General features: G+C 50.0%; 1 protein-coding gene across 1 annotated transcript in view; it reads right to left on the bottom strand.

Moving 5' to 3' along the window:
• Plcg2 (phospholipase C gamma 2) overlaps positions 1 to 15,654 on the bottom strand; it is a 117,767-nt gene that overhangs the window by 27,362 nt on the left and 74,751 nt on the right. Inside the window, exons 15-23 of the mRNA XM_026789575.1 lie at positions 14,826 to 14,915; positions 14,271 to 14,446; positions 13,975 to 14,175; positions 12,090 to 12,209; positions 10,565 to 10,745; positions 8,759 to 8,830; positions 5,856 to 5,965; positions 2,809 to 2,905; positions 1,506 to 1,572 (exon numbers count right to left, since the gene is read on the bottom strand). Of these exons, the coding sequence (XP_026645376.1) occupies positions 1,506 to 1,572; positions 2,809 to 2,905; positions 5,856 to 5,965; positions 8,759 to 8,830; positions 10,565 to 10,745; positions 12,090 to 12,209; positions 13,975 to 14,175; positions 14,271 to 14,446; positions 14,826 to 14,915 (1,114 nt within the window). The remainder of the gene's footprint in view (positions 1 to 1,505; positions 1,573 to 2,808; positions 2,906 to 5,855; positions 5,966 to 8,758; positions 8,831 to 10,564; positions 10,746 to 12,089; positions 12,210 to 13,974; positions 14,176 to 14,270; positions 14,447 to 14,825; positions 14,916 to 15,654) is intronic.

Below are 15,654 nucleotides of genomic sequence, written 5' to 3'. Positions count from 1 at the left end.
GGATCCCTGCCTTCCAGCAGGCAGTATCTGAACCCTTTGTACGCGTTAGTGCTAAAGGTGAGCATTGGGCTGAGTTGTGGCCTCCAAAAAGATATGTCAGACCTCCGTCCCTACGAATGTAAACTTATTCAGAAATGGAATTTCCGCCGATGTACCAACTATCTCAAGGTAAGATTGCTGCACCTAGGATAAATCTTAATTCCAAGGAAAAACGTCCCTAGAAGAGAAAGGAGGGGGGAAGAGTGGAGACCCAGACATGGGAGGATGGAGAAAGGTTGGGAACCATGTGGCCACTAGGTGGTGCATACCAAGGTGGCCTGCAGGTGACAAGTGAAGAAGGTAACTTTAGGGAGGAACACCATGGTTACCCTGATCTGCCCAGCATTGGCGGCTGCACTTTCTGAGGTAACATCCCCAGCAGAAGACTACACTGTGTGTTTTCTAGCCTTTAGCAAACCTCAGGGGGACCTGAGGACACTAGACCTGTTACATTCATCTTACAGTGAGTTCGAGAAACTGAGGCGCAACAGACAGCAACATTTGGGAAGTCACGCTGGCAGAGCTGAAAGGCGGATCCAACCTAATGACAAGCCCCCCACGGCTGAGTGACAGTGTCATGTCTCCTAACAGGACAATACAGGGAAGGGGGCAACACAGGGCATCAGCTACAAAGGTGAGAACAGAGTCCCGGTGCATCTGGGAACTTGCCAGGGACTTACCATTTTCTCACCTGGAGCAAAACCCCTCCACCTTTCCTGCCAGAGTCACAGGATGGGAAAAGAGGGAAGAAAATAAAGGCAGAAATAAAGTGCTGGCCGTACTGGGAAGGGGATCTCAGGGATTGCTATCACGGAAATCTGGGGGGACCATGCTCGGGCCTCCCCAGGAAAGGGGGGACCCAGTTCAAGAATCAGTGGGCTGTGGGAACTCGGAACTCAGCCGAGAAAGGAGCTTGGCCTTTATGCCTGGACCTATCTTCCTTGCGTGCTTGCAGCTGCAGCCTTGGAAGCTGCAATGCACCCACTTAAATGTGCGCAGGCCCTGAACATGGGGAGCTGCTCCGTGCAAATCATTGCTTCTCTCCCCACAGATCATGTCCCTGGCAGCACACACGCTGAGGGCGGAACCGGAGAGAAGAGACGACGGGCACTCAGCCTTAGAAGCTTAGAGGCCAAAACTTCCAACCCCATGATCCACCGCAGCCTGACCAAAAAACAGCTGAGCTCTCTGAAAAGCACGCAGACTCGGGCAGATGTTGACAGGATGACAACAGCTGAGTCACCGGTGCTCTTAGGGGCCAGGCGGCCCTGTGTGAGCAGATGGTAGCAGCAGGCTCAGGGCCCCATCGGTTCCCATGCATTTGACTTTAGGCATCACGCCCCCTAAGTTTGGAGGCACAGGACTAGTGCCAGCCACCTCCCTGCTTGGGATATCCTGAAGTCAGGCTTGGCAGGGTGGAATGGGTGGATCTGGAATGCCATCAGGCTAAGAAAACGTGTACATACCAACATTGTAGGTATTAAGGTCCAATATGCCTCTGCAGAGAGACCCAAGGGGATTGTCTTCAATAATCTGTGAAGAAACAAAACCCAATTCTCAGTAGCCATAAACAGAATAATAAAACGACAACCGGTTTCCGGAGCAGGCCATTTAGCGCCACCACGACCCATGGCGTTGCTGAAAATGCATATTCATTACAGCGTCCGCAGGGAGGGCACTAACACCAAAGCAGAGAGGATGGGGACCCAGCAGCGCCGAGGCACCCACGGTCCCTATGTTGCATTTTCCAATCCACAGAAACACACCTTGTGAATTCTCGGACAAATTTCAAACCCCATCACAGAGCCCTTATCTGATCCGCATTTGAAACGAGACCATTTGGCCCGCTGCTCCTCCAGCTCAAGAGCCTTCTGTGGCTCCCCATGTCCTCTGGAAAACAGCAGCTGGGGTCCGCCATCTGGTTTCCGAGGCTCTCCAAGCCTCGGGCAAAGCCCTGTTGCACCCTGGAAACATCCTGGGGTCCAGCTGAGATGGAGAAGCTGTTACCATTGTTGTACTATTGCAGCCTCCTCCGCCAGCCTTGTGATGACACAGAGAGGCAGGGAGGGGTCCTGGCCCTGGCCCTGTTCCAGTCCAGGCATCCTGGATACAACTGGCTTCCCATCACCACATTCTGGTTTAGGTTGTGCCTCCCTATGCCCACCGCTTGCGAATGAACCCCAGCTTCACTTTTAAAGCTCCAATGTCCCTTCCTCCAGGAAGCCCTTCCTGATTGCCTTGCCATTTTAGGGAATAAACACCATGGGCTCCAAAGGATTGTATGTCCACGTCACATACAGATGTGGCAGGCTGGTGGAGTCAAGGGGTCACCTCCTTCTACTGAGAGCATCCTGATCACAGGTGGCTAGGTACGGAAGCCTGGCTTACAAATTCACCAGAAGGCCCCATCTCACCTTCCAGCAAGGCACGGTTTCTTCCTCATGCCAAGCACGTTCTGCATGTCTGGCTTCCTAAACCGAACGTGTTTCATTTGCACATTGCTTTGAGCAGAGGACAAATTCCCCGTCTGGCTACTTTCACTCCCGTGGGAATTCTCCTGTGCTTTTCAGCCCAGGACCGCCTGATTAAAACACAACCGGCTCGTCACGGAGACTTTCACCCACTGCAACTTGGGGCCAGTCCCAATTTGCACATACAGATGTGGCCTGCATCACTCTGCCTGCTCCACTGCCAAACTCTGCAGAGACATCCCCGAGAGACCGCAAGGGACTCCTCCAGAGGCCTCGGCAACAGATGATGGAGACATACCTGCTTCTCCATCTCCTCAGCATCACCTGCTGAGATGTCCTCAACATAGTTGGATGGGAAGTACTGCTGGATCCGGGTCCCGTAGTCCCCTTTCCACCTGTGGAGAAGCACGGACACCGAGGGCTTAGCTGGCTCACCTCTGGAGGGGCCAAGTGACCAGAGAGGGCTGTCACGATCTGTGTGTGACAACAGCGTGTCCAAGGGAGTCTGTGCCTTTTTAAAACACTTATGGTCGGATGGCTGAAAACTCCTGACTGGACTGTGGTATTGGCAACACTATGTGAAGTCGAAGCTTTCAGAGATTTAACAGGGGCCAAGGCCCTCCCCGAGATCAGCTGCCCCATCTGTGGGACGGTTCTGAGGAGGTTCTGGGGCCAAATGGCCTGCAATGAAACCCTTGTTGCTTGGGGCTGGAGAGATGGCTCAGCATCCATAACAGGTAGCTATAACTACAGCTCCGTGGGATCTTCTGCCCTCTTCTGGCCTCCGTGGGCACTGCGCTCTCGGGCACATACACAGAGAGGCATATATTTACTCATATGTAAAAAGTAATAAAAATAAATACTTTTGAAAAAGAGATTCCAGTTTCTTTGGTGACTACACCACACCAGTATTGCAGGCTCCTCATCTGTAGAATGGGACAATGCTGGAGCCGCTTAGATTTTATTAGAACTGTCTTGGTCTCTGTATGCCAAATGCTTTGAACAGCGTCCAGCACACAGCAGCGCTATGACAGTGTTCATTCTTAGGCTCAGCTCACAGTTCAGTATTAAACAGACACTTAGCCAGAATCTGCCAATGAGAAGCCGGGGGTGGCACTCAGCATTAGACTGGCCCTGAGTCCCATGCCCAGCAAGATAAACAGTGTTCTTATTATCACTCAGCTAAGACAGCACACTCACACCTGGTGCCAGCAGCATGAGATGTGATCCCTCTGTGGAAGTGCTGTGACCTTACCACACTGGGTACCCCCACGTTTCCCCCCACCAAGTCCACTCCTGAGAGCAGGGCCTCCTTCTATCAAACAGGCCACCCACTGGGCACTTTCTGCAGCCAGAGGCTCTTATCAAAAGCACTTCCAGCCACACCACATAAGAGCTCTCCATCCAAAGTCCAGCCTCCATAGCCTGGCATCACACCCTAGCTGGGTCTGAGCCCAGGGACTGTCTGTGACTCAAACTTGACATCTACTCCAGAAGGCTCAGCTCCCGGGCCTGATAAGAGGCTACTAACCTGACAACTAAGCCTACTAACTTCCTAGGACTTGGCAGTATCTCCTCTAAGGACCCTCTGCAACTGCCCCAGTCTTCTCTGGCCCCTGTGCCGGCCACTGCCCGAGCAGACACACATTTACCTAACGTGGAACCATACATCTCTGCCTTCCCCATTGCCTGAGATCTTTCTCATGGAAACCAGATTTATACACTGCGGCAGTGGGAAGTACTTAATTAACCTCTCCAGCCAGAATAAGCCAAGCAAGGCCACGTGGCACCATCCACACAGTGGCTGCCAAGTGCTAGCCCTTTCTGCACCCCCATCACCCTCTTCCTTTCTGCAGACCATCTTAGGCTTGGGCTGCCTGGATTCTAGGACCAAGAACTTTATAACTGTTATCCACATGGAATTTTTAATGTTCACACTGCTTTCACTCTCAAAAATGTCTCTACCTAAACAAAAATTATTCGTTCCCCCCAATAGGTTTGGTTGATCAATCCCCAACTGATCTGATACAAACATACAACTAGGTGGCCCTCTTGCCATCTAAGAAAGAAGTAAGTGGCAGCTGGCATTTACCCACAGCCCCTTGCCAGATGAATCTGTGCTGTCTTTTAATGTATCCCAGACAAAAGCCTTGGAGTTTTAGGAAAATTCACATCGGAGCTGAGGGAAGGCACAGGACATGACAAAGCCTCCCACATACTGAAGAACAATGTGACATTGGAGTTCTCACCAAGGTTTACCCATACTCCCTCCCCTGGGTGCCTGGGGACTCCCCAGATCCAGGGACAAAAGAATGGTGGAGGATCACCTAGAGTTGAGAGTCTGATTTCTGGCTGTTCCACCCAGAGGGGAGAGTCTTGGGTACTGCCAAGCTCCTGCCCGGGGATAGGAGGTCAGAGGGCACCACTGTGGACAAGCTGGTTCTGTGGGGACAGAGGCATCAGCAGAGAGACCTAGGGAGGCAGCTCCTCGCCCACTGGTCTGTCTTTGATGTCGGGAGCCAGGTAAGAACTGGTTTGGAATTAAGGGGGTCTTGCTGCAGAGTATCTGTCTACACTGCCTGAAGATGTGTCTATGTTTTGTTTCACCTGCCTAAGGCACCTGTGTTTAATAAAGAGCTGAATGGCCAATAGCTAGGCAGGAGGGAAGAGGCGGGGCTCCCAGCAGAGAGAGGAACTCAGGGGGATGAATCTAGGCACTCATGTGGAGGACCCAGGCTCAATTCCCAGCACCCACATGGTGGCTCCAAACCATCTGTAACTTCATTTGCAGGGGTTTCGATGCTCTGGGCTGGACTGAGTACCTGCATGTGCACAGTGCACATACGGACAAATAGACACACATAGAGACATAAGCGTTTTAGGTTTCTTTTCTTTTTCAATCACACACAGGCTGTATAATCGCTGAAGCCTGCACAGTGACTACATTGCCTTGGGAAGTCTCTATGGCTGTGTCAGCCAAGTGGGACCCAAAGCAGTCTTCGCTTCACGGGACTGTCAGGAAGATTGGATTAGGCAACGTAGCAATTAGCAGAGTGCCTGGCATACAAAAGGACCTCAACAAACAGCAGGTGCTATTGCAACAATACAGTGAGTTTATGGTGATATGGACTGTATTATATGACGCACTGGCCACTGCAACAGTGTTCTTTATCTATTTTTCCAAAGGGCCCATGCACAGAAACACCATCTCAGGGACTTAGCACAATAGGTCAAAGCCATTTGGAATGTGAGACACAAGAGAGCTCAGAGCTCCGCCCAGCTCCTTAGAGTCACCACAAGAAACCAGCCAAGTTAGCCTCCAAGATTCCCCATCCCCATACTTACCATCCCCCTGGCTCCTTGGAGACATTGTGGATAAGGGCACCACGGCAGAAGGTCAACTCATCGCTGCGCTTGGCTTTGTAGTCATAGAGCGCTTTCACAGTCCTCTGAGGCTTTGGGGGAAAACAGGAAGAAAAAGGACAGTTAGGAGACAGGAGTAGACACGGGGAAGCTGAACCTGTACCATTAAATTCTCATTAGGAAGCGAAAGATGTTGGCGGCCAAGGTTACAGAGCCATCTGCTGGCAAGAGTTGGTATTGCATAGGAGCCAAAGTCAAGCAAAGTTACCAGGAAGTGGGAGAGAGAGACGAGTAACCTAACAAGGAGAAAGGGTCCATGGACAAAGGTGCAACATTGCTAATTTCTCAACACCACCTCTTAGATTCAGCCACAACCACCACCTCAGAAGTCCCCAAAGAGCTACTGTACTCAATGACTCTCCTAGAATCATACACTGTTTCTTAGACATGCTGGGAACTCGATCACTATTTCTCCTTAGGCTAATGGTTCCCCAATTAACCATCTACACAGCATGGGCAGTTGTCAAGAGTAGCTGAGATGCCAGGTGTAGTGGTGCCTACCCGTAGCTCCAGTATCTGAGAGGCTGAGGCAGGAGGATCACAAGTTCAAGACCTGCTGAACGAAACAATGAGACTCTGTCTCAACATCCCCCACCCTTTCCCCAGCAAAACAACAAAAGCTGGGATCAGTATCAGCAGCAAGAAAGACAGGATTTATGTGGGGCAACATTTTCAAGGACTTTTCTAGATGCCTGCTGCTTGACACTAGTAAACACATGAAAAGAATAAACGCCACACAGCATGGAAATACTAATGGGGAACGCTCTAAAATTGTCAAGTACGTTTAGATTCTTAGCTTCCCTCTCCTCCCGGATAAAGGAGACAGGACTCAGGGAAACTACTTCCGGGAGACTAGATGCTGATCAGACCCAGAAGCTGGCACCATTGCTCTGCCCATTCCAGTCTGTACAAGCTGGAACCCGATAAACCTTCATTTCCCCATCAGAAACGGCGATCAAAGTTTTATATATTCCACAGGGTTCCTGAGAAGATTCAATGAAATAGTTCATGTGATGGTTAAAAAAAAAAATGGCTACACCCTGCATTTCCTATGCATCCACTATTATGGAGTGTCGCCCTGAACCGTTTACCCGCCACTGGCTTCATTAATTATCACAGCCACCTCAACGGGGAGCTGCTGCTACAGTGCCCTTTTTACAGATGAGAAAGCTGGGGCGCAGAGAGATGCAGAGCCTGTCCAAGGCCAAGCAACTAACGAACAGCTGAGCCTAGGTCAATGACTTCAAGCTATTGCCATCCTCTATCAGATTCCATAAACGGCCATGCAGCTTCTAGAAGCTCTGTCAGAAGCTCTGTCACGGAGAACTCCATCCGGACACTGGCCAGAATAGTCATGTTCTCCTGCCCCAGGGCATTCTGGGTGTAAAGGCCAGAGCCGGGCTCATGGTGACAGGATGGCACAGTCGTGGCAGAGAGGTGCTGTGAATGGCATTAGAGAGAGGCTGCTTTTCTAAGACAGCAAGAAAGGACCTCGGACTATAGAGAAATGAGTTAGCCGCTACGTGGCCATTTAGGAACATGGCCAAGAGAGCTGGCTTCCAATCCAGCCACCTGCAGTGAACTCAGCAATAACTGAATAACCCCAATTCCCTCAGCTATAAAACAGGTACCAAAGAGGCACCTGCTTTGTGGAGTTGGCATGAGGACCTAACCAAGGCTAAGTGCTTAGAACCACGCTGGACACGTGTCTTCAACACACCTTACATGTTACCACATGCTATCTTGCATGTTATCCTGCTAGTTCCGAGAACATACCCAGCACAGCCAAGACAGCTCGTCTAGACCGTCTTGTCAGGAGGAGGGGGTGCCACTAGAAACATATCTGGGTGATAAATCACCAGCCTCGCTAGCATACAGGAGGCCTCGGGTCCTATCTCCAGCTCAGGGTTGGGAAATGGGGACTGCGACCTCATTCTTACGGCCCCTGCTCTCCCCTATCATCTGCCTGGAGTTCCTCTGAGACAGTAGCCCCTGATTTGTGAAGTCATGTTTAAAAGGGAAGAGACACAAGCCCTTCAGCATAAACAGCGTCCATTACCCTGTAAGGAAGATGGTGGTCAGATCAACGTTCCTCTGCGGGCGCTGGATAAATGTCCAAACCCTACACAGATAGGCAAGCATGTCTCGCCATAGCGCAGCCTTCCCTCTGAGAAGCTGTTGCTAACCTCTGCACATCCCTGCTGGCGCCTTCATTTCTCACTCTAGATCTGCATCCACGAGGGATTGGGAATTTCTTTTATAAAAAGAAAAGGAACTGCAGTCTTGGACATCAACAGAACCCACCAGCGAGAGCTGCACCCTAATCGTGTGCCAGACAAAAAATTCCGCTATAGTTCTCTCCTCCGCCCCGGCCCGCCCCACTAAATTTGAGACAGAACCAAAGCGAGGAGGAGCTGGGGGAAAAAAAGCAAAATCTACCTCTACCTACATGAATCTATGAGACAGAGGCAGGGTGGGAGTCCGAGATAACATTTGCCTTGCAAGGAGGTCAGCGAAGCAGACATGATTCATAAACACCTCGGGCTCAGTCAGTAAGCAGGAAAAAAAAATTATGGAAGATTTTTAATTAGAAGCTGTTTGGCCCAAAGGTGGTTCACGGAAACTCGGGATTCTAGCAAGGCTGCATGTGGATGAGATTCTATTAACCTCAGCGGAACCACATGGCAGGCTGCCCATCATCATCTGTCAAGAGAAATTTTAGTTACGGTCAGATGTTCCAGAACGCTCCCTGCTACAGCTGCTATGGAGACCAGTGGTGGGGCAGGGACTCTCTCTCAGTCTAATGGGTGGGACTGGTGCTCTACCATGGAAGGGTTGATTTCACTTGGGTCCACATACATCCTGCTGACGTCATAGAGAGAGTTGATGTCTCTTTCCTGAAAGACAAAAAAAGAGCAAAGGAAAGTCAATGGAAATGGCTCGGGGAATGTGGCTCAGCGGAAGAAGCCCTTGCCTGGCATGTACAAGGCCCTGGGTTCACTTCCCAGGACCATCCAAACAGGAGATGTGGCATCCCAGGTTCCTGGAATGGCCCATGTCCATAGCCAGGCTGCAGGCTTCCTCGGGACATTCTGTTCTTTGGAAAGAAGAGTTGGAACCTCGTAGAATTTTCTTTGGTTCAGAGGTAGAGAAAGCAAGAAGCTCCAAAGAAATTCTCCCAAATTTGGAAACAAGCTTGAAGTTGTAGACACCTTTCCATGTCCCACAGGGTGCTAGGAACTCCTCATGACACCCTGCCCAAGGACAGCACATCCAAGGCTTGAGAGATTTACACCAGGGCAGTTGGAAAACAGACCAGTGAGGCCTTTTTCCTGGAGTGGTATGCTAATGCTTGCAACAGCAGCCACCAAGGCCCCTCTCCTGCCCTGGCCCCTCCCCTAGCCTTCCTGTCCCTCTACCCAGGGCCACAGCTGCCACCCTTTCACAGTTTTGTCCTGTTACAGCGCCTCCCCTGACCACTCCCCTGTCCACCATAGTGTCTCCACCTCTTGCTATCAAGGTCTGGGCTCTCCAGGGGAGCCCATGCTAACCAAAACGCCTCACTCTGGCACAATGTGTTCTCTCCTCTAGAGCCCGCTTTTTCTCAAAGCAGACTTTATATACACTCCCTGTCCCATGGGAGGGACACAGGGTCTTAGGGCCTATGTCCTAGACAGATTTCTGTTGCTGTGATAAAAATATCCTGACCAAAACCACCTTAGAGAAGAAAGGGTTTCCTTGTAATTCTAGGTGGACAGTCCATCATCATGGGGACGTCAAGGCAGGAACTCAAATCATCTCATCCACAGTCAAGAGCGTAGAGAAAATAAATACATACATCCTTGATTACTTAAACTCAGCCAGTTTTCTCCTCTCGTAGTGAGGAGTTCTGGACTCACTGCCTAGGGAATGGTGCTACCCACAACGGGCAGGACCTTCCTACATCAATTAACAGTCAAGACGGTCCCCCACAGACATGTCCTCAGCTGTCCTAGAAAATTTCTCTCTTAAGACTTTCTTCCTGCTGATTCTAGGCTGTGTCAAGTTGACAGTTGGTACTAACCAGCCTTCAGAGTCAATCTCTTCTCAAGAAATCAAGAGAACCTTCTGACAAGAAGTGAGATGCTGTAGCAACTGTACTGGGTCTCTCCTGCACTCAGAATGGTACAACAAGCAGGAGAAGGGACTTACAATGGCCCTTCAGACCCTACATGAACCCACCTCTCAGTCCCCATCCCCATCACCCATCACTCCAGGGGAGCTCATTTCATGCTCACATCCTACCCCCTCAAGGCTTTTGCCCCTGCAGTCCTTCCTCCTCCAGATGTCCGCATAGCTCACTCCTCCTCAGTAACATCTCCTCAGAACCTCTGAAAACTGCAGCCATTGCCCCATCTCTTTATACACTCCTGTGCCCTCCCAGCCTTTCCTCTTTAGCATGTGATCCCATCTGACATTGGCCGTGTGACTGTGGGTAGCATGAAGGCAGGGTCTTGGTGTGCTGTGGCTAATTCAGCATCCCCAGGACATCCAGTACCAGACACGTGGTATGTATATAAGAGTGTGCATATTGCATATATACAATTTAGTCTGTGCAATAACTAACTCAATTCCCAAGAGAGTCAACCTACCATATTATATCGCTCCAGGAGCTCAGGGGTCACGGGATAGCGCAGCCTCATCTTGCGATAGAGCGCATGCTTTTCATAGTAGCTGACAAGCTCCACCAGGCTCTCAAAGTAGGCAGAGGTCCCCAGCACAAAGTGCCGGCCATCCCGGTTGATGCGACAGTGTTTCACCTTGCCCCTGGCCCTTAAGAGGGAGGACCACAAAGGATTAGCAACCAAGGATGCTAGCAGCTACACAATCACCACATAAGAAGCACTGATTGGCCACAACCTTGTTATTCACCCTTGCGGGACTGAAATAGACAGAATTCAGTCCTCCTATGGAACATGAGACGGGAGATGTTTTCAGTTCGGATCTGGAAGAATCCGTATGGGATGATCAGCACCCAGCTCTTCTTCAATCAACTTGATTGAGGTGCCCTACTATGACCCACAAGCTAAACATGGCTCCCCTTGTCTTTTTTAATAAAGTTTTATTGAACCATGTTCACTGTTCATTTGAGTCTATGCTGTGGTCTTCTCTTGCATAGCTGCAGCAGGGTCCATGCAGCCTGTGAACTCTAAATTGTTTGCTTCACGGTCCTCCCACAAACTGCTTTCTGAGCTCTAAAACCTCCATCAGTTCCCAAGTCTTTGATTCTTGTCCCCAGTAGCCCAAAGTTGCAAAGACTCTTTTTCCAAAAGGAGGTAAGGGTTTTTTTTTTTCTCATCTGTTTGAAACATGAGGCAGAAAAGATTCAAAACAGGACAGGCAAACAGATTCCTCAGTCTTACTAATTTAGACGAGTAAGAGAAATTGAGCTCAATCCTAATTTCACAGCAAAGAATGTGTAGACTGGGGAGGGTCTGCTCTTCCAGAGGATCTGGGTTCGATTCCCAGGCCCTACATGGCAGCTCACAACTGTCTATTAACACCTGTTCCAGGGCATCTGACTCTCTCTTTCTGACTTCCATGGACACCAGGCACACATGTGATACACAGATATACATGCAGGCAAAATACACTCAGAAATAAAGAAACAAGCAAACAAACAGAAATAAGTTTAAAGAGTAAGAACCTTCCTTGTGTATACACCATAAAGAAATGACAGAACTCTAAGGCAATGGACACACTAATTACCCCAAGGTTGTCATGACTCGTGCATACATGAGCCGAAACGCCACACTACAAATATGGACAGAGGTGGCGGCACACACCTTTGATCCCCACATTCACGGGGAGAGAGAGGCAGGCAGACCTCTGTGAGTTCCAGGTTAGAAAGAGCTACATAGTGAGACCCCATCTCAACAGACGGACAGACAGACAGACAGACTGACTGACTGACTATGCCTAGTACTTGGGATATACATCCTTCTTGTTGCTGTCCTCACCATTAGCAATGGGGTCAAGGACACGGAGCGGCATCCCTGCCTCTACCCGAAACTCCCTTCCTTGGGTCCCATACCTATCCTTCCCCCACCTCCTCTAGGGAGCACTAACCCCCACATATACAACAGCACCTGCCTACCTGAAACAGGTGGCACCTACCTGAAGGTGATGGCATAGGAATCGGTCCCCTCCCGCTTCCGGATGAGGAAGGCTCCGTCTCGGGGAATCCGCATCAGCATGTCCTCTGCTTCGCCCCTGCTCAGCCTGTCGTAGTACCACCTGTGCCCAGAACAGGACAACAAGCTGGTGAGAACCCTCCTAGCTGAGAGCCAGCAGGAGACAAAATACCAACAGGCAGGGACACCTAGGGCCTGACCAAGGAAACAGACACAGAAATTACACCGGGACTTCCCCAGCCATATGCACCTCCAAAGACAGCGATTCCTATTCAATTTTCCTGTTTTATTTTATTGCAGCACTGGGGAATAATCTAAGGTCACATGCACGCCAGGCAAGCACTCTCCCACTGACTATACCCTCAGCTTTATGCTTTTTCATTTCATTTGAGGCAGGATCTTGTTAAGCTCTCTTCAGACACTGCTTTATAACCCTAGCTGGCCTTGAACTTGCGATCTGCCTACAGCTCAGCCTCCCAACCAGCTGAGATTATGAGGCTGAGCCAACATGACTGGAGGGAAGTCAGACCACCCACCCCCCGGGGAATATGAGGAGGTCTAGATGAAACTTAGGAGAGTAAGTCTTCTCATCTGTGCCCACCTGCCCAGCCCCAAAGGCTGGCAGAACTACAGCAGTGTGCCTCGGGTCATCAGGGACACGGAACACAGGGAAGGTTCAGAAAGACTTTGGTTATGAAAGCTACTAGATGACAGGTTTTGAAAGGCAACTGGTATGAATAGGAAATAATAATAATAATAATAATAATAATAATAATAATAATAATAATAATAATAATAATAATAATACAAATTATCCAGCTTCCTCCAAAACAAAACCCCTGCCTAAAGATTTTTAGATTGCATTTCTAGAGGTTGACCTCTTTGCTAGGCATGGCCTGCAAGGCTCCTTAGTGGATAAAGAAACAAGCACAGGCCCTCATGATTGCTCTTCGGTTCCCTTTGACCACAAGAAGGAGCCCTGACAAGCACAGACACAGAAGGCTCAATCCAGCCTCTGAAATTAGAGCTCCAGACCTCAGGGTGCTGAAAGAGAGGGAAGGGAGAGGAAGCCATGGGGAGGAGAAAAAAAAAACGAGAAAGTGGGGGCTGGAGAAAAAAAAACAGACACTGGTGGCGTACACCTTTAATCCCAGCACTCGAGAGACAGAGGAAGTGGATCTCCTTGAGATCAAGACCAGCCTGGTCTACAGAGCGAGTTCTGGGACAGTCGTGGCTACACAGAGAAACACTATCTTGAAAAACAACAGCGACAAAAGGGGGCCTAGAGAGATGGCTCAGCAATTAAGAACACTAATGGCTCTTGCAGAGGATCCAGGTATGTTCCCAGCACCCACACAGTAATTCTTAACTGTCTGTGATTCTAGGTCTACGGGATCTGATACCCTCTCCTGGCCTCTGTGGGCATCGTATACATACAGCGCACATAAATACATGCAGGCAAAACTACTTATAACTTTTTAACTTAAAAAAAAAAAAGAGTCATACTATTCTTGCAGGAGGACCTGAGTTCAGTTCCAAGGATCCATGTCAGACAGCACACAACCTCTGCTGGTCTCCATGAGCACTGCACGTGCGAATACCCACACATAGACCTACACAAACATACACCTACACACACACATACACATAAATAAAATAAGCATTTTAAAGAGCAAGCAAGAGAGAGGAGAAAGAGAGAATGGGGCAAAAGTCTTGCTGGCAGGAAGAGGTCTCATGGTGGTCCCCAGGAATCCAAATGTCCCACAGGGCCAAAGTGAATGGGCTCCTGGAAATGAGAACCCCATATAGGAACCTGGTGGGTGTGACCCATGTGGGTGGGGTACCTCCCACCCAATCCCAGAACCTACGGCTTGGACTCGTGTGGGTTGGGGTTGGGCACTGGGTCGGTGAGCCGCAGCTCGAACTCTGCACAGCGTAGGTGTGCCTCACGGTAGTGCTGGATGAGGGCGTAGATGCTGTTGAACGTGAGGTTGTCTGTCAGGTAGTACTTCATGACCCCACCCTCCATGGTGGACCGGATTCGACAGTGCTGCACCCGACCAGACCGCCTGTCGGGAACAGGACAGGGACTTCGTCAGAGCCAGGCAGGAGAGCAGCCTGATCACACCACCCCCCCGCCCACCAGTCTCGGAAGGGGCGTTACCAGAAGGAGAGGGTGTAGTCGTTGGGGAAGGTCTCGCTCTCCCGCACCAGGAAGGTGCCGTCCTTGGCCCCTGTCTCAGCACAGTATTCTTGCAGCAGCTTCTCTGCGCTGGTCCTCCGCTCCACTTTCTTGTGAAACCATTTCTCCCCAAAATGCAGCTCCGTGGGAGGAGTGTCCTGAACCACAAGGAGTCATTATAGCTTGTGACAGCGTCCACTGCCCCCTCCTGACAACCAGAAGCCTGAGCTCACGCTGGGCTGGACTCTAGAAAAGCCCAAGGATGAGCAGCAGCTGGAGGGAACATCGAGGGCAGAGCAGGGGGCGGGTCCATCACCTCCCCCAGGGAACACTGGCCCTAGATCTTTGGCCAGTCAGGCCCTATAGGGAGCAGGAAAGAACCTTGAATCTTATTGGTTAAGCCCTAGGGCCAGCTAGCCAATCAGGAAGAGCTAGTTGGGCTACTCAAAGCAGTCACTCCTTCAGGAGGAGAATGCTGGGCCAGCTCACATATGATAAGACATACAATAAGTCTCCAAGTGGGGATTCTCCACCTACCTGGACCAGCTCCTCCTCCACAGTCTGTTCAATGTCGTCACTGAAGGACAGCTTGGCGTCAGCGATGGCACAGTAGTGGCGAGTCCATTTCTAGAGAGCCAGGCTGCCGTTAGTCTCCCCCAAGGTTTCAGCCCTATTGACTCTAGGGACCTGCGGGACAGCACCCCAGCATTCACTGGGGTCTGCCCTGCCCCAGTTTTCATATTGATGATGATTTTACGAGATCTGCTCTTTAAAACATCTACTTCTGGATTCTAGGGATGTCTCAGGACTTTTTATATCAGCGTCTAGGAGCAGGCGGGAATAAGGAGTCTTTGCTGCGCTGCCAGTTTGCAGGGAAGAGGAGACTATGCCACCTCGTGAATAGCTTTCCCCAATTCACCTAACTTTCCCCAGTCCTGGGGATCAAACCCAGGACCTTGTGCATGTTAGGCAAGGGCTCTGCCACGGAGCTGTGTCCACAGCCTGCTCTGGAAGCCTTTCTGGATCACTTCAGCCAACTGACCTAACAACATGTTTACATTTCACCAATTGTTTTAAATGATTGTATAGAATAATGTTTTTTGCTGGACACAGTGGTGTACATCTTTAATCCCAGCACACAGGGGCAGGTGAATCTCTGTGAGTTAGAGACCAGCCTGGTCTACAGAGCAAGTTTCAAATAGGGTCTCGTCTACTTCTACATCACTCCCGCACAGGAAACACTTATGAAAATCTAGGTATATTTATATTTACATGAAGTTATATGTAACAAATACATAATAAAGTTATATGTAACAAATACATAATAAATAAATATATTTTGAAAGGGTTTTTGTTGGTTGGTTGG

The sequence above is a fragment of the Microtus ochrogaster genome, chromosome 4 (genome assembly GCF_000317375.1).
Source record: "Microtus ochrogaster isolate Prairie Vole_2 chromosome 4, MicOch1.0, whole genome shotgun sequence".
Taxonomy (NCBI): domain Eukaryota; kingdom Metazoa; phylum Chordata; class Mammalia; order Rodentia; family Cricetidae; genus Microtus; species Microtus ochrogaster.
The sequence above is the reverse complement of the archived record's forward strand: the minus strand, read 5'-3'. Positions and strand labels throughout refer to the sequence as shown.